This window comes from Hyla sarda, unplaced genomic scaffold (assembly GCF_029499605.1).
Source record: "Hyla sarda isolate aHylSar1 unplaced genomic scaffold, aHylSar1.hap1 scaffold_235, whole genome shotgun sequence".
NCBI lineage: Eukaryota > Metazoa > Chordata > Amphibia > Anura > Hylidae > Hyla > Hyla sarda.
The window spans coordinates 150,003-168,128 of NW_026609032.1; the positions used below are offsets into that span (position 1 = coordinate 150,003).

Here is an 18,126-nt window from a genome sequence, read left to right on the forward strand (position 1 = left end):
TATAGTTACTGACACAGGTTATAGAGCAATAACTTTATGGTACAGAAGTGGAAAAAAAAAAAAAAAAAGATGGTTATGCAAAGACCTGACCTGTCATGCTTACAGGCATAATGGTCACGCAAAGACCTGTCACATTTACAGGCACGATGGTTATACAAAGACCTATCATGTCTACAGGCACAATGGTTATACAAAGACCTATCACGTCTACAGGCACGATGGTCACACAAGACCTGTCACGTCTACAGGCACGATGGTTATACAAAGACCTATCACGTATACAGGCACGATGGTTATACAAAGACCTATCACGTCTACAGGCACGATGGTCACACAAGACCTGTCAAATCTAAAGGCACGATGGTGACGAAGGGAACTGTCACCTGCAGCAGGCCGTCACTCTCAAGACCATTTTTGTGTCAGCATGTTGGCAGTTTAGGACATGACTGACTGTACAGTCCGGCTAAGTCTTCAGGAAAAGTGCTTGCATGAGTTTTGTTTGGTCTACAGGCGTTAGGTGCCACAAGTTCGTTATGACCAAAGGTCTGTTATGTAGTCAGATTCTTAGCGTATTATTTAACAGTTCAATTTTTTCCTCTTAATAACAGGGACTGGGGATGGTACTATGCTATGCCTGACAAGCACGTAAGTATGTCAACATGTATTTATCAGCTTGTATGCCTGGTCCTGTTTCAGTGTCGGGCTTCTCAGCGTCTCAGTACCAGGCACCGCCTCCAGGCAACCCCTTCTGTCATTTAAGGTAGAGTCAAGTATAGTGTAGGGGATGCTTGATGCGGCTAGTGTGTTGTACTGGTTACGATAATCACGAATATTGTTATTCATCCTACTAAGTTGATTTTTTTGGCCCACGGACGCGGTTAAACGCACACCTCAAACCGCTTTGCTAAGTTAAAGGGGTACTCCGCTGCTCAGCGTTTGGAACAAACTGTTCCAAATGCTGGAGCAGGTGCCGGGAGCTCGTAACATCATAGCCCTGCCCCCTCGTGATGTCACAAACCGCCCCCTCAATGCAAGCCTATGGGAGGGGGCGTGACGGTTGTTACGCCCCCTCCCATAGACTTGCATTGAGGGGGCAGGGCGTGACATCATGTGGGGGCGTGGCTATTATGTCACAAACTCCCGGCACCGGCTCCAGCGTTCGGAACAGTTTGTTCCAAACGCTGAGCAGCGGAGTACCCCTTTAATGTTTTATATAGGTTGCATGCAACGTTTGCAGTTACGAGCACGATTGTGAAGCCCCGAGTACAAATAGAAGTAATTCACAAATCTCTAGAACTTTCTGGCACCAGTTGATCTGAAAATTTTTTTTTTTTCTACTGGAGTACCCCTTTATGACGGTCCCTTAAATATAGAACTAAAATGAAGTCCTGAGATCTCAGCCATTATTATTGGGATAAAACCGAATACATCTGAAGACAAAGGGCGTCACCCAAATGTTTGTCTCCTTATTAGTACAATACACAGAAAAACCTCTATATTATAATGGGTGTAATAGGACACGACGACCTCCAGTGACCCCGACTGTCAGGACAGAAGAGTCCGCTATATAACGGCTTATAAAACAACCAACACCCGCCAGTATGGTACGATATACACCCAAACGTTACATTATAATGTACAGGAAATATATCTATAAATGTCTCCTCTTACCTTGTGATGTGAGGGTCCGGGGGTCCTCCATAATGTCCTGGTACAGATCCTTGTGTCCTTCTACATACTCCCACTCCTCCATGGAGAAATAGACCGCCACATCCTGACACCTTATAGGAACCTGACACACAATGATACCGTCATCACCAGACCCCTCCATTACATGTCCCAGCAGTGTCACCTCTCTAATCATCACCAGACCCCTCCATTACTGTATAATGTCCCAGCAGTGTCACCTCTCTAATCATCACCAGACCCCTCCATTACTGTATAATGTCCCAGCAGTGTCACCTCTCCAGTCATCACCAGACCCCTCCATTACATGTCCCAGCAGGGTCACCTCTCCAGTCATCACCAGACCGCTCCATTACATGTCCCAGCAGTGTCACCTCTCTAATCATCACCAGACCCCTCCATTACTGTATAATGTCCAGCAGTGTCACCTCTCTAATCATCATCAGACCCCTCCATTACTGTATAATGTCCCAGCAGTGTCACCTCTCTAATCATCCCAGACCCCTCCATTACTGTATAATGTCCCAGCAGTGTCACCTCTCCAGTCATCACCAGACCCCTACATTACTGTATAATGTCCCAGCAGTGTCCCCTCTCCAGTCATCACCAGACCCCTTCATTACTGTATAATGTCCCAGCAGTGTCACCTCTCTAATAATCACCAGACCCTCCATTACTGTATAATGTCCCAGCAGTGTCACCTCTCTAATAATCACCAGACCCATCCATTACTGTACAATGTCCCAGCAGTGTCACCTCTCTAATCATCACCAGACCCCTCCATTACTGTATAATGTCCAGTAGTGTCACCTCTCTAATCATCATCAGACCCCTCCATTACTGTATAATGTCCCAGCAGTGTCACCTCTCTAATCATCATCAGACCCCTCCATTACTGTATAATGTCCCAGCAGTGTCACCTCTCCAGTCATCACCAGACCCCTCCATTACTGTATAATGTCCCAGCAGTGTCACCTCTCTAATCATCACCAGACCCCTCCATTACTGTATAATGTCGCAGCAGTGTCACCTCTCCAGTCATCACCAGACCCTTCCATTACTGTATAATGTCCAGCAGTGTCACCTCTCCAGTCATCACCAGACCCCTCCATTACTGTATAATGTCGCAGCAGTGTCACCTCTCTAATCATCACCAGACCCCTCCATTACTGTATAATATCCCAGCAGTGTCACCTCTCTAATCATCACCAGACCCCTCCATTACTGTATAATGTCCAGCAGTGTCACCTCTCTAATCATCATCAGACCCCTCCATTACTGTATAATGTCCCAGCAGTGTCACCTCTCTAATCATCCCAGACCCCTCCATTACTGTATAATGTCCCAGCAGTGTCACCTCTCCAGTCATCACCAGACCCCTACATTACTGTATAATGTCCCAGCAGTGTCCCCTCTCCAGTCATCACCAGACCCCTTCATTACTGTATAATGTCCCAGCAGTGTCACCTCTCTAATAATCACCAGACCCTCCATTACTGTATAATGTCCCAGCAGTGTCACCTCTCTAATAATCACCAGACCCATCCATTACTGTACAATGTCCCAGCAGTGTCACCTCTCTAATCATCACCAGACCCCTCCATTACTGTATAATGTCCAGTAGTGTCACCTCTCTAATCATCATCAGACCCCTCCATTACTGTATAATGTCCCAGCAGTGTCACCTCTCTAATCATCATCAGACCCCTCCATTACTGTATAATGTCCCAGCAGTGTCACCTCTCCAGTCATCACCAGACCCCTCCATTACTGTATAATGTCCCAGCAGTGTCACCTCTCTAATCATCACCAGACCCCTCCATTACTGTATAATGTCGCAGCAGTGTCACCTCTCCAGTCATCACCAGACCCTTCCATTACTGTATAATGTCCAGCAGTGTCACCTCTCCAGTCATCACCAGACCCCTCCATTACTGTATAATGTCGCAGCAGTGTCACCTCTCTAATCATCACCAGACCCCTCCATTACTGTATAATGTCGCAGCAGTGTCACCTCTCTAATCATCACCAGACCCTTCCATTACTGTATAATGTCCAGCAGGGTCACCTCTCTAGTAAGCAGCTCAGTGATCCTGTGGATGAGTTCTAGGATCTTCTCCTCATGTATCAGTGAGTGAGGTGGAGGCTCCGTGATGGGGCCCCGGGCCCTGCTCTGTCCTCCTGACTCATGGAGATGGCTGCTGGGGGCCACACACTCCCCTGATGTCTTCTTCACTATGGTGTAATCCTGTGTATGGAGAGAGACAATGAGGGGACTGACCCCAGTATTCCTCCCCCACTACAAAGAGGAGATTGTGCCCCCTGTATAGAGCTCTAGTGAGCACATCTGGAATACTGGGGTCAGTTCTGGAGACCTCACCTACAAAGAGACATTCAGAACATAGAGTGGGGCCAAAGATGGGGACAACAATGGTGGAAATGTAGATGGGGGGGGGGGGACAACAATGGTGGAAATGTAGATGGGGGGGGACAACAATGGTGGAAATGTAGATGGGGGGGGACAACAATGGTGGAAATGTAGATGGGTCACCTCACCTCTCCGGTCAGCAGGTGGAGGATCTCCAAGGTGAAGTGTGATATTCTCTTAGTTATCTCATTCCTGTCCTTCTCCATCCTTGGGGTCATTCAGGGGAAGAGGAGACAACCGGATGAGCTGGAGGGGAAGAGGAGACAACCGGATGAGCTGGAGGGGAAGAAGAGGAGACAACCGGATGAGCTGGAGGGGAAGAAGAGGAGACAACCGGATGAGCTGGAGGGGAAGAAGAGGAGACAACTGGATCAGCTGGAGGAGAAGAGGAGACAACCGGATGAGCTGGAGGGGAAGAGGAGACAACTGGATCAGCTGGAGGGGAAGAAGAGGAGACAACTGGATCAGCCGGAGGAGAAGAGGAGACAACTGGATCAGCTGGAGGGGAAGAAGAGGAGACAACTGGATCAGCTGGAGGGGAAGAGGAGACAACTGGATCAGCTGGAGGAGAAGAGTAGACAACTGGATCAGCTGGAGGGGGAGAAGAGGAGACAACCGGATCAGCCGGAGGGGAAGAAGAGGAGACAACTGGATCAGCTGGAGGGGAAGAGGAGACAACTGGATCAGCTGGAGGGGAAGAGGAGACAACTGGATCAGCTGGAGGGGAAGAGGAGACAACTGGATCAGCTGGAGGGGAAGAGGAGACAACTGGATCAGCTGGAGGGGAAGAAGAGGAGACAACTGGATCAGCTGGAGGGGAAGAAGAGGAGACAACTGGATCAGCTGGAGGGGAAGAGGAGACAACTGGATCAGCTGGAGGGGAAGAGGAGACAACTGGATCAGCTGGAGGGGAAGAAGAGGAGACAACTGGATCAGCTGGAGGGGAAGAGGAGACAACTGGATCAGCTGGAGGGGAAGAAGAGGAGACAACTGGATCAGCTGGAGGGGAAGAGGAGACAACCGGATCAGCTGGAGGGGAAGAGGAGACAACCGGATCAGCTGGAGGGGAATAGTCCTGCTGGGACCTTTATGAGAGAAAAAGGGTGTAAACATTATCCAGGGGCCACATCACAGCTGACACAGAGAATCTCACTTATATCCTCAGATCTATGACGTCACAGCTGGGAACACTTGGTTATTGGGGGAGTTTCCTACTCAGTAAAAAATGGATGAAGGACCTGTGACAATGTCATTGTCACGTGATGGGGCGGAGCTCAGAAGTGAAGGATAAAGGACCTGTTAATATGTCACAATCATGTGACCTGTATGAGGGGGTGGAGCTAGAGTCAATGGTTATTTCCAAAGGTTGTTACCTATTGAATCAGATGTAACACGTGGTGAGAAGTAGAGCGTCGCCCATAGCAACCAATCAGATTGCTGCTTTCATTTACAAAACAAAATCCTTTTGAAAAAGAAAAGAAGCGATCTGACTGGTTACTATGGACACCAGCTCCACATCTCCGCACAGGGTCTGATGACCATAGATTATAAACTCCTCATAGAGATAAAATGACAGTGACATCACACAGGTCCTTTATCCGCTCCACCTCAGAGCTCCGCCCCTTCACTCAGGTCACAGGATTGGTGACGTCACACAGGTCCTTCCTCCTCACATTACACAGAGGTCACATGATTGTGACATCACACAGGTCCTTCCTCCTCTCTGCATAAAGGTCACATGATTGTGACATCACACAGGTCCTTCCTCCTCTCTGCATAAAGGTCACATGATTGTGACATCACACAGGTCCTTCCTCCTGATGTGTGCAGGTCCTGTGTGTGTAGGAGATTACTTATGAGTCTGTATTGTCCTCCATGGGATATAACCAGTGTTATCCGCCATTACTAATACACCCCAGTTGTCTCCTCTTCCCCTGAATGACCCCAAGGATGGAGAAGGACAGGAATGAGATGACTAAGAGAATATTACACTTCACCTTGGAGATCCTCCACCTGCTGACCGGAGAGGTGAGGTGACCCATCTACATTTCTATCATCTTTATTGTAGGGAAGGGGAATCCATAATAGGAAGAATCCAGTGTCCTGTATAACAGCTCCCAGACCTTCCAGGTGAAGGAAAGAACCAGAAAACGGGAAGATCAGTCCCAATATGATCAGTCAGGGATCATGGGAACCAATGGGCCAATAGGAATGTTATAGGAGCAATGAGAACGGGAAGTAGGCAGGTTATACCGAGGAGGAGAGGAGCAGGAGGAGGATCAGATGGAGAGGAGCAGGAGGATCAAATGGAGGAGGAGAGGAGCAGGAGGATCAGATGGAGGAGGAGCAGGAGGATCAGATGGAGGAGGATCAGACGGAGGAGGAGAGGAGCAGGAGGATCAGACGGAGGAGGAGAGGAGCAGGAGGAGGATCAGATGGAGAGGAGCAGGAGGATCAGATGGAGGAGGAGAGGAGCAGGAGGATCAGATGGAGAGGAGCAGGAGGATCAGATGGAGGAGGAGCAGGAGGATCAGATGGAGGAGGAGCAGGAGGATCAGATGGAGGAGGAGCAGGAGGATCAGATGGAGGAAGAGAAGGAGGATCAGATGGAGGAGGAGAGGAGCAGGAGGATGAGATGGAGGAGGAGAAGGAGGATGAGATGGAGGAGGAGCAGGAGGATCAGATGGAGGAGGAGCAGGAGGATCAGATGGAGGAGGAGAAGGAGGATGAGATGGAGGAGGAGAGGAGCAGGAGGATGAGATGGAGGAGGAGAGGAGCAGGAGGATGAGATGGAGGAGGAGAGGAGCAGGAGGATGAGATGGAGGAGGAGAGGAGCAGGAGGATGAGATGGAGGAGGAGAGGAGCAGGAGGATGAGATGGAGGAGGAGAGGAGCAGGAGGATGAGATGGAGGAGGAGAGGAGCAGGAGGATGAGATGGAGGAGGAGAGGAGCAGGAGGATGAGATGGAGGAGGAGAGGAGCAGGAGGATGAGATGGAGAGGAGCAGGAGGATGAGATGGAGGAGGAGAGGAGCAGGAGGATGAGATGGAGGAGGAGAGGAGCAGGAGGATGAGATGGAGGAGGAGAGGAGCAGGAGGATGAGATGGAGGAGGAGAGGAGCAGGAGGATGAGATGGAGGAGGAGAGGAGCAGGAGGATGAGATGGAGGAGAGGAGCAGGAGGATGAGATGGAGGAGGAGCAGGAGGATCAGATGGAGGAGGAGAGGAGCAGGAGTAGAGGATGAGATTATGGAGGAGGAGAAGGAGGATCAGATGGAGGAGGAGAAGGAGGATCAGATGGAGGAGGAGAAGGAGGATCAGATGGAGGAGGAGAAGGAGGATGAGATGGAGGAGGAGAAGGAGGATGAGATGGAGGAGGAGAAGGAGGATGAGATGGAGGAGGAGAAGGAGGATGAGATGGAGGAGGAGAAGGAGGATGAGATGGAGAGGCGCAGGAGGAGGAGATGGAGGAGGAGGAGAGGAGGAGGAGGATGAGATGGAGGAGAGGAGCAGGAGATGGAGGAGGAGGAGAGGAGCAGGAGGATGAGATGGAGGAGGAGGAGAGGAGCAGGAGGATGAGATGGAGGAGAGGAGCAGGAGGATGAGATGGAGGAGGAGGAGAGGAGCAGGAGGATGAGATGGAGGAGGAGGAGAGGAGCAGGAGGATGAGATGGAGGAGGAGGAGAGGAGCAGGAGGATGAGATGGAGAGGAGCAGGAGGATGAGATGGAGAGGCGCAGGAGGATGAGATGGAGAGGCGCAGGAGGATGAGATGGAGAGGCGCAGGAGGATGAGATGGAGAGGCGCAGGAGGATGAGATGGAGAGGCGCAGGAGGAGGAGATGGAGAGGCGCAGAAGGAGGAGATGGAGAGGAGGAGGATGAGATGGAGGAGAGGAGCAGGAGATGGAGGAGGAGGAGAGGAGCAGGAGGATGAGATGGAGGAGGAGGAGAGGAGCAGGAGGATGAGATGGAGGAGAGGAGCAGGAGGATGAGATGGAGGAGGAGGAGAGGAGCAGGAGGATGAGATGGAGGAGGAGGAGAGGAGCAGGAGGATGAGATGGAGGAGGAGGAGAGGAGCAGGAGGATGAGATGGAGGAGGAGGAGAGGAGCAGGAGGATGAGATGGAGGAGGAGGAGAGGAGCAGGAGGATGAGATGGAGGAGGAGGAGAGGAGCAGGAGGATCAGATGGAGGAGGAGAGGAGCAGGAGGATCAGATGGAGGAGGAGGAGAGGAGCAGGAGGATCAGATGGAGGAGGAGAGGAGCAGGAGGATGAGATGGAGGAGGAGGAGAGGAGCAGGAGGATCAGATGGAGGAGGAGGAGAGGAGCAGGAGGATCAGATGGAGGAGGAGGAGAGGAGCAGGAGGATCAGATGGAGGAGGAGGAGAGGAGCAGGAGGATCAGATGGAGGAGGAGGAGAGGAGCAGGAGGATCAGATGGAGGAGTGTGGTCTGGAGGACATTTCCATTAGATGACATCTATATGACACTATAACATGGAGGCATCTACTACATCTAGAGGAGAGAAGGTTTCTACCCCAACATAGAAGGGATTCTTTCCTGTAAGAGCAGTGAGATTATGGAGAAGTGTAATAGTCCCGAGGGGCCGGGATGTCTTTCCTGAGTCTTGTTATATTACTAGTTATTGGAGGAGGTTTCTGGTTGTTGCTCCAGGGATTTAGTGTCTCTCTCCATACACAGGATTATACCATAGTGAAGAAGACATCGGGGGAGTGTGTGGCCCCCAGCAGCCATCTCCATGAGTCAGGAGGACAGAGCAGGGCCCGGGGCCCCATCACGGAGCCTCCACCTCACTCACTGATACATGAGGAGAAGATCCTAGAACTCATCCACAGGATCACTGAGCTGCTTACTAGAGAGGTGACCCTGCTGGACATTATACAGTAATGGAGGGGTCTGGTGATGACTGGAGAGGTGACCCTGCTGGACATTATACAGTAATGGAGGGGTCTGGTGATGACTGGAGAGGTGACACTGCTGGGACATTATACAGTAATGGAGGGGTCTGGTGATGATTAGAGAGGTGACACTGCTGGGACATTATACAGTAATGGAGGGGTCTGGTGATGACTGGAGAGGTGACACTGCTGGGACATTATACAGTAATGGAGGGGTCTGGTGATGATTAGAGAGGTGACACTGCTGGGACATTATACAGTAATGGAGGGGTCTGGTGATGATTAGAGAGGTGACACTGCTGGGACATTATATAGTAATGGAGGGGTCTGGTGATGACTGGAGAGGTGACACTGCTGGGACATTATACAGTAATGGAGGGGTCTGGTGATGACTGGATAGGTGACCCTGCTGGACATTATACTGTAATGGAGGGGTCTGGTCATGAGAGGTGACCCTGCTGGACATTATACAGTAATGGAGGGGTCTGGTGATGACTGGAGAGGTGACACTGCTGGGACATTATACAGTAATGGAGGGGTCTGGTGATGACTGGAGAGGTGACACTGCTGGGCATTATACAGTAATGGAGGGGTCTGATGATGACTGGAGAGGTGACACTGCTGGGACATTATACAGTAATGGAGGCGTCTGGTGATGACTGGAGAGGTGACACTGCTGGGCATTATACAGTAATGGAGGGGTCTGATGATGACTGGAGAGGTGACACTGCTGGGACATTATACAGTAATGGAGGGGTCTGGTGTTGATTAGAGAGGTGACACTGCTGGGACATTATACAGTAATGGAGGCGTCTGGTGATGACTGGAGAGGAGACACTGCTGGGACATTATACAGTAATGGAGGCGTCTGGTGATGACTGGAGAGGTGACACTGCTGGGCATTATACAGTAATGGAGGGGTCTGATGATGACTGGAGAGGTGACACTGCTGGGACATTATACAGTAATGGAGGGGTCTGGTGATGATTAGAGAGGTGACACTGCTGGGACATTATACAGTAATGGAGGGGTCTGGTGATGACTGGAGAGGGGACACTGCTGGGACATTATACAGTAATGGAGGGGTCTGGTGATGATTAGAGAGGTGACACTGCTGGGACATTATATAGTAATGGAGGGGTCTGGTGATGACTGGAGAGGTGACACTGCTGGGACATTATACAGTAATGGAGGGGTCTGGTGATGACTGGAGAGGTGACACTGCTGGGACATTATACAGTAATGGAGGGGTCTGGTGATGACTGGAGAGGTGACACTGGTGGACATTATACAGTAATGGAGGGGTCTGGTGATGATTAGAGAGGTGACACTGCTGGGACATTATACAGTAATGGAGGGGTCTGGTGATGATTAGAGAGGTGACACTGCTGGGACATTATACAGTAATGGAGGGGTCTGGTGATGACTGGAGAGGTGACACTGCTGGACCTTATACAGTAATGGAGGGGTCTGGTGATGACTGGAGAGGTGACACTGCTGGACATTATACAGTAATGGAGGGGTCTGGTGATGACTGGAGAGGTGACACTGCTGGGACATTATATAGAAATGGAGGGGTCTGGTGATGACTGGAGAGGTGACACTGCTGGAACATTATACAGTAATGGAGGGGTCTGGTGATGATTAGAGAGGTGACACTGCTGGGGCATTATACAGTAATGGAGGGGTCTGGTGATGATTAGAGGTGACACTGCTGGGACATTATACAGTAATGGAGGGGTCTGGTGATGATTAGAGAGGTGACACTGCTGGGACATTATACAGTAATGGAGGGGTCTGGTGATGATTAGAGAGGTGACACTGCTGGGACATTATACAGTAATGGAGGGGTCTGGTGATGATTAGAGAGGTGACACTGCTGGGACATTATACAGTAATGGAGGGGTCTGGTGATGACTGGAGAGGTGACACTGCTGGGACATTATACAGTAATGGAGGAATCTGGTAATGACTGGAGAGGTGACACTGCTGGGACATTATACAGTAATGGAGGAATCTGGTAATGACTGGAGAGGTGACACTGCTGGGACATTATACAGTAATGGAGGGGTCTGGTGATGACTGGAGAGGTGACACTGCTGGGACATTATACAGTAATGGAGGGGTCTGGTGATGACTGGAGAGCTGACACTGCTGGGACATTATACAGTAATGGAGGGGTCTGGTGATGACTGGAGAGGTGACACTGCTGGGACATTATACAGTAATGGAGGGGTCTGGTGATGATTAGAGAGGTGACACTGCTGGGACATTATACAGTAATGGAGGGGTCTGGTGATGATTAGAGAGGTGACACTGCTGGGATATTATACAGTAATGGAGGGGTCAGGTGATGATTAGAGAGGTGACACTGCTGGGACATTATACAGTAATGGAGGGGTCTGGTGATGATTAGAGAGGTGACACTGCTGGGACATTATACAGTAATGGAGGGGTCTGATGATGACTGAAGAGGTGACACTGCTGGGACATTATACAGTAATGGAGGGGTCTGGTGATGACTGGAGAGGTGACACTACTGTGACATTATACAGTAATGGAGGGGTCTGATGATTAGAGAGGTGACACTGCTGGGACATTATACAGTAATGGAGGGGTCTGGTGATGATTAGAGAGGTGACACTGCTGGGACATGTAATGGAGGGGTCTGGTGATGACGGTATCATTGTGTGTCAGGTTCCTATAAGGTGTCAGGATGTGGCGGTCTATTTCTCCATGGAGGAGTGGGAGTATGTAGAAGGACACAAGGATCTGTACCAGGACATTATGGAGGACCCCCGGACCCTCACATCACAAGGTAAGAGGAGACATATATAGATATATATATATTTTACTCTTTATATTTTCAGTACATTATCGTTCTTCTTTGACCTTTCTTCAGGACATGACCTCTGCTGTCCCACCCTATAGACCCCTGTCCCTTTCTAGGACCTATCCTTAATCCAGGACACTTTGCAGTCTTTTCTTTGGGGGCCTCTCTTTTTTCTGTAAGGTCACCTTTTCTGGTTCTTTAGAAGGGTTTCTGGCAGCTCTCTTGACCTTCTTCAGGACCGCACATGTCTGTCCTTCACCTTGAGGATTCAGTTCTATCCTCTTTTTGTCCCTCACATCCTCGGCAGGGACACCCTTCACCCTCTGCATGTTGTCAGGATATCCACACGAGTCCATACAGTCGGGGGGACTGTTCCGTTATCGGGGGACTGTCCTCTGCTATGGGAGGACTTTTCTTTGTTATCGGGGGACTGTTCTCTATTATCGGGGGACTCGTTTCCTGGGGACTGTCCTCTGCTATGGGAGGACTGTTCTCTGTTATCGGGGACTCTTGTTATCGGGGACTGTTTTCTGTATGAGCGCCTGCTGTGACTCTTATTAGACGTCTCACACTTTTTCTACCCATATGGGCCATTTCCTTTCTGTACGCTGTGTTTCAGTCCAAGATGGTCTTCCAGTTCCATTCATTGTTAGATAGAAAGTGTCTTGGGGGTCTCTATCTGGGGGTCTCTATCAGGAGGTCTGTATCTGGGGGGAGGAGCAGGTTTTCCAGCTTATACACATGATCATCTCCTCCGGTATCATTAGTCGTCTTCACAAGATGTTTCCGTCTTAGTCCCGTCCTGTTAGCGGTGCTGACACATCTGGTGGTCTCTATCTTCGGCGCATCCTGTTAGCGGTGCTGACTCATCTGGTGGTCTCTATCTTCGGCGCATCCTGTTAGCGGTGCTGACTCATCTGGTGGTCTCTATCTTCGGCGCATCCTGTTAGCGGTGCTGACACATCTGGTGGTCTCTATCTTTGGCGCATCCTGTTAGCGGTGCTGACACATCTGGTGGTCTCTATCTTCGGCGCATCCTGTTAGCGGTGCTGACTCATCTGGTGGTCTTTATCTTTGGCGCATCCTGTTAGCGGTGCTGACACATCTGGTGGTCTCTATCTTTGGCGCATCCTGTTAGCGGTGCTGACACATCTGGTGGTCTCTATCTTCGGCGCATCCTGTTAGCGGTGCTGACTCATCTGGTGGTCTTTATCTTTGGCGCATCCTGTTAGCGGTGCTGACACATCTGGTGGTCTCTATCTTTGGTGCATCCTGTTACACATCTGGTGGTCTCTATCTTCGGCGCATCCTGTTAGCGGTGCTGACTCATCTGGTGGTCTCTATCTTCGGCGCATCCTGTTAGCGGTGCTGACACATCTGGTGGTCTCTATCTTCGGCGCATCCTGTTAGCGGTGCTGACTCATCTGGTGGTCTTTATCTTTGGCGCATCCTGTTAGCGGTGCTGACACATCTGGTGGTCTCTATCTTCGGCGCATCCTGTTAGCGGTGCTGACTCATCTGGTGGTCTTTATCTTTGGCGCATCCTGTTAGCGGTGCTGACTCATCTGGTGGTCTCTATCTTCGGCGCATCCTGTTAGCGGTGCTGACACATCTGGTGGTCTCTATCTTCGGCGCATCCTGTTAGCGGTGCTGACTCATCTGGTGGTCTCTATCTTTGGTGCATCCTGTTAGCGGTGCTGACACATCTGGTGGTCTCTATCTTCGGCGCATCCTGTTAGCGGTGCTGACTCATCTGGTGGTCTCTATCTTTGGTGCATCCTGTTAGCGGTGCTGACACATCTGGTGGTCCTGCCGGAATCTTTGCGGATCTGTTCTTCAGGCCTCCGGACCTCCCTCTCACTGGCCCTTATCTCACTCCCCCAGGGTTCGGCGGGGTCTGCTCCGCCATTTTATTCATGCTGCCAGGATAGTTATTCCACATCCCACTTCAGTTGGTGAATTTCTCCACATCTGGTGGTCTCTGCTCTGGTGGTTTTATTGGTCATCCTTCTGAGATTCGAGGGATTTGGCATAAACATTGACCATAACGTGAGGCTTGAGGTCCGTCCCCCCCTTATTTATTTAGTCCTGGGGCTCTTTTGCTTTTCTCTTACATTTTTATGCCCTTCACCAGGGTCCGTTAGTTTCTTATTTCAGGACAGTTTTGCGGTTATCGTTACAGTACGTTCCATTGTGCTGTATTCAGAATTGTCCATCTCTAATCAGCTGAGTTTTTCTATTGATATTTTTGTACCGATTTTGTTCTATCGAATAAATGTTGAATGTATAAATCTTATCCAAAGCCCTATAGGACTGGAATCACACAAGCAGTTTTGTGTCAGTTTTTGGTGCAGTGTTTAGTGAAGTTTTATAAGCCAAAGCTGTGACTGCTGTGAGTGTTTCCAGAATAATCAGAATGTGGTACGTGTCAACAATGTGGTTTAAAAAAAATTACCAAATTTATTTATTTATTTTTTGAACCAACAGGAAATTGCAATAAGAACTGGAGAAACTCCCCATTACGACTAAATTGTAAAGTAGAAGATGAAGAGATCATGGAGCGCTCCTCAGCAGAAGGTAAAGAGATCATGGAGCGCTCCTCAGGAGAAGATGGAGAGATCACGGAGCACTCCTCAGAAGAAGATGGAGAGATCATGGAGCGCTCCTCAGACCTTCTTACCCATAATGTCCATCCAGGACTCTACAGGACAGATCTATTGTATAATCATGAGGAACCTTCTCCTGACCAACCACATATTGTTACCACAAGGACAGGTCAGGATGGGAGGACGATGTTTCAATGTGATGAATGCAAGATACAGTTCACAAAACTGTCCACGCTTCTTACGCATAGAAGAATCCACCCAGGGGAGAAACCAAACTCCTGTTTACTCAATGAGGAAAGCTGCAGAGATAAAAGTCAAATGGGAGAGAAGACATCTCCATCCTCGCCTAGCGGGAAAGGCTGCACAGATACATCAAATGTTGATACACATGTGAAAAGTAACACAGGAAAGAAGCCATTTATATGTTCAGAATGTGGGAAATGTTTTAAAGCCAAATCATATCTTGCTGTACATGAGAGAAAACACAAAGGAAAGAAGTCATTTAAATGTTCAGAATGTGGGAAATGTGTTTCAACTAAATCAGGCTTTATTATACATAAGAGAATTCACAAAGGAGAGAAGCCATTTACTTGTTCGGAATGTGGGAAATGTTTTACAGATAAATCTAGCCTTCTGAAACATGAGAAAATTCACACTGGAGAGAAGCCTTATTCATGTCCGGAATGTGGGAAATGTTTTATCACCAAAGGCAAAGTTAGGGATCATCAGAGAATTCATAGAGCAAAGAAGCCATGTGTGAAAGAGTTCATGGAGGGTGTATGGAGAGTTCACTCTGGGGAGAAGCCTTATTCCTGTTCACAGTGTGGGAAATGCTTTACAGACAAATCAAATCTGGATAGACACATGATAATTCACACAGGCGAAAGGCCATGTTAATGTTCAGAATGTGGGAAATGTTGTGGCCTTAAATCCAGTCTTGGTGATCATCACATATAGAAGACATTGGAAGTGTGGGAATAAATGTAAAAGATCATCAGAGATTTCATAAACAAAGAAACCAAATTCTTGCACATGGCAGGTTATTCAGAGATTGGACAGACGATAAAATGATCTGAGATCGTCAGGGCCCGGGATCCATGGAGAAAAAGGATCCAAGGAAGAAAAGATCCTTCACAACCAAAGCAGTCAAGCTCAAGTGTCTTCATGGTTCTTGCTTCTTATTAGGCAGAGTTCACACAGGGTTCCGCAGGGTGAACATAGCCTTAAAGGGGTACTCTGCCCCTAGACATCTTATCCCCTATCTCAGTGTTTCCCAAACAGGGTGCCTCCAGGTGTTGCAAAACTACAATTCCCAGCATGCCTGGACAGCCAAAGGCTGTCCAGGCATGTTGGGAGTTGTAGTTTTGTAACATCTGGAGGAACCCTGGTTGGGAAACACTGCCCTATCCAAAGAATAGGGGTATAAGATGTCTGATTGTGGGGGTCCCACCGCTGGGGACCCCCACAATCTCCCTGCGGCACTTGGCGTTTGTTTAGAGCTTCGGGTGCAACACCGAAGGCTCGTAACGTCACTGGCCGCATCGCCAGTCATCCGGCACAAAGTGAACCAGACATCTTATCCCCTATCCTTCAGATAGGGGATAAGATGTCTACGGGCGGAGTACCCCTTTAATGTATTAATATCCTGATCCGCATCGCGGGAGGATCCAGAGACAGAATGGAGAAGTATAGATGCTCCATTTATCTTATGTGGTGGTCACAGAACCCCCCCCCCCCCCCCAAGGAGTATGAGAAGATCTAAAGACGACAGGACTCCCACGATATCTGCTTAAGGTACAATGATGTGTATGGAAAAGGAGCAGAAGGGTCAGAATCTCTGATAGAAACCGACAAACTATAGAAAAAGAAATAATAAAAGAAAACATGAGGCTTATTCTCATCTTTCTGTCTCCATTTTTTGCGCATCTGACCACTGTCACTTTATTCATTAATAACTCTGATGCTTTTACTTTTCATTCTGATTCTGTATCATTGTACTTGTATCATTTCTTGGTGAAGAATTCCAAAATTTTATGAAAAAATTGAAAAATTTGCATTTTTCTAACTTTGAAGCTCTCTGCTTATAAGGAAAACAGACATCCCAAATAAATTACATATTGATTCACTTATACAGTATGTCTACTTTATATTTCCATCATAAAGTTGAGATGTTTTTACTTTTGGAGACATCAGAGGCTTCAAAGTTCAGCAGCAATTTTCAAATTTTTCACAAAATTTTCAAAATCAGAATTTTTCAGGGACCAGTTCAGGTTTGAAGTGGATTTGAGGGATCTTCTTATTAGAAATGCCCCACAAATGACCCCATTATAAAAACTGCACCCCCCCAAAGTATTCAAAATCACATTCAGTCAGTGTGTTAACCCTTTAGGTGTTTCACAGGAACAGCAGCAAAGTGAAGGAGAAAATTCAAAATCTTCATTTTTTACACTCGCATGTTTTTGTAGACTCAGTTTTTGAATTTTTACAAGATGTAATAGGAGGAAAAATCCCCCCAAAATTTGTAACCCAATTTCTCTCGAGTAAGGAAATACCTCATGTGTATGTCAAGTGTTTGGCGGGCACAGTAGAGGGCTCAGAAGGGAAGGAGCGACAATGGGATTTTGGAGCGTTTTTTCTGAAATGGTTTTTGGGGGGTATGTCACATTTAGGAAGCCCCTATGGTGCCAGAACAGCAAAAAAAAAAAAACACATGGCATACTATTTTGGAAACTACACCCCTCAAGGCATGTAACAAGGGGTCCAGTGAGCCTTAACACACCACGGATGTTTGACGACTTTTTGTTTAAAGTCTGATATGTGAATGAAAAAAATCCCCCCCCCCCCCCAAATTTGTAACCCCATCTCTTCTGAGTATGGAAGTGCCCCATGCTAGGATGGAAAATGCTCTGCGGGCGAACTACAATGCTCAGAAGAGAAGGAGTCAAATTTGGCTTTTGGAAAGCAAATTATGCTAAAATGGTTTTTGGGGGGCATGTCGCATTTAGGAAGCCCCTATGGTGCCAGAACAACAACAACAACAACAACAAAAAAAACACATGGTATACTATTTTGGAAACTACATCCCTTAAAGGAGTTCTCCAACTTAAATTTTTTATCCCCCGCTGTGCCCGGGCTGTAAAACTATACATAATAAACTTTCACTTACCTGCCTACGTTCCCCCTTGTTCCGATATCGCCGCCCGTGCTCCGGTCCCTGTCAGCTTCCTCTTCCTGCGGGTAGGTGACTTCACTCTGCGCTCAGCTTATCAGCGGCCGCTACGGGACATTGCTGCGGCCGCTGATAGGCTGAGCGCAGAGTGAAGTCACCGACCCACAGGAAGTGGAAGGGACCGGAGAACGGGACAGCGATATCTGAACAACGGGGGATCGTAGGCAGGTAAGTGAAAGTTTATGTATAGTTTTACAGCCCGGGCACAGCGGGGGTTAAAAGTTTTAGTTTAGAGAACTCCTTTTAAGGAACGTAACAAGGGGTACAGTGAGCCTTAACACCCCACAGGTGATTGACGAACTTTCGTAAAATTGGGACGTTAAAAATAAAATAAAAAATTCTATAAAATGCTGGTGTTGCCCCAAATTTTTCATTATCACAAGGGGTAATAGGAGAAAAATCTCCCTCTCTTTAACTTCAGCTTTTTCA

General features: G+C 48.4%; 2 protein-coding genes across 2 annotated transcripts in view; one reads left to right on the plus strand and one right to left on the minus strand.

Moving 5' to 3' along the window:
- LOC130322518 (gastrula zinc finger protein XlCGF26.1-like) overlaps nucleotides 1-5,261 on the minus strand; it is a 20,772-nt gene extending 15,511 nt beyond the window's left edge. The window contains exons 1-3 of the mRNA XM_056553082.1: nucleotides 4,243-5,261; nucleotides 3,755-3,934; nucleotides 1,672-1,792 (exon numbers count right to left, since the gene is read on the minus strand). Coding sequence (XP_056409057.1) covers nucleotides 1,672-1,792; nucleotides 3,755-3,934; nucleotides 4,243-4,332 — 391 coding nt within the window. The 5' untranslated portion in view covers nucleotides 4,333-5,261. The remainder of the gene's footprint in view (nucleotides 1-1,671; nucleotides 1,793-3,754; nucleotides 3,935-4,242) is intronic.
- A 644-nt stretch (nucleotides 5,262-5,905) lies between these two features.
- On the plus strand, nucleotides 5,906-17,174 carry LOC130322521 (zinc finger protein 664-like). The gene is made up of 4 exons (XM_056553087.1): nucleotides 5,906-6,142; nucleotides 8,812-8,991; nucleotides 11,727-11,847; nucleotides 14,350-17,174. The coding sequence occupies exons 1-4, from the start codon at nucleotides 6,053-6,055 to the stop codon at nucleotides 15,363-15,365; spliced, it is 1,407 nt and encodes a 468-aa protein (XP_056409062.1). The 5' UTR covers nucleotides 5,906-6,052; the 3' UTR covers nucleotides 15,366-17,174.
- The last annotated feature ends 952 nt before the right edge of the window (nucleotides 17,175-18,126 follow it).

What these genes read in the sequence shown, in the direction of transcription:
- LOC130322521 (XM_056553087.1), top strand. Translation starts at nt 6,053, where the DNA reads ATGACCCCAAGGATGGAGAAGGACAGGAATGAGATGACTAAGAGAATA. An exon ending in TCCACCTGCTGACCGGAGAG is followed by an intron (nt 6,143 to 8,811) that starts GTGAGGTGACCC and finishes CTCCATACACAG; the next exon opens with GATTATACCATAGTGAAGAA. An exon ending in CCGGACCCTCACATCACAAG is followed by an intron (nt 11,848 to 14,349) that starts GTAAGAGGAGAC and finishes TTGAACCAACAG; the next exon opens with GAAATTGCAATAAGAACTGG.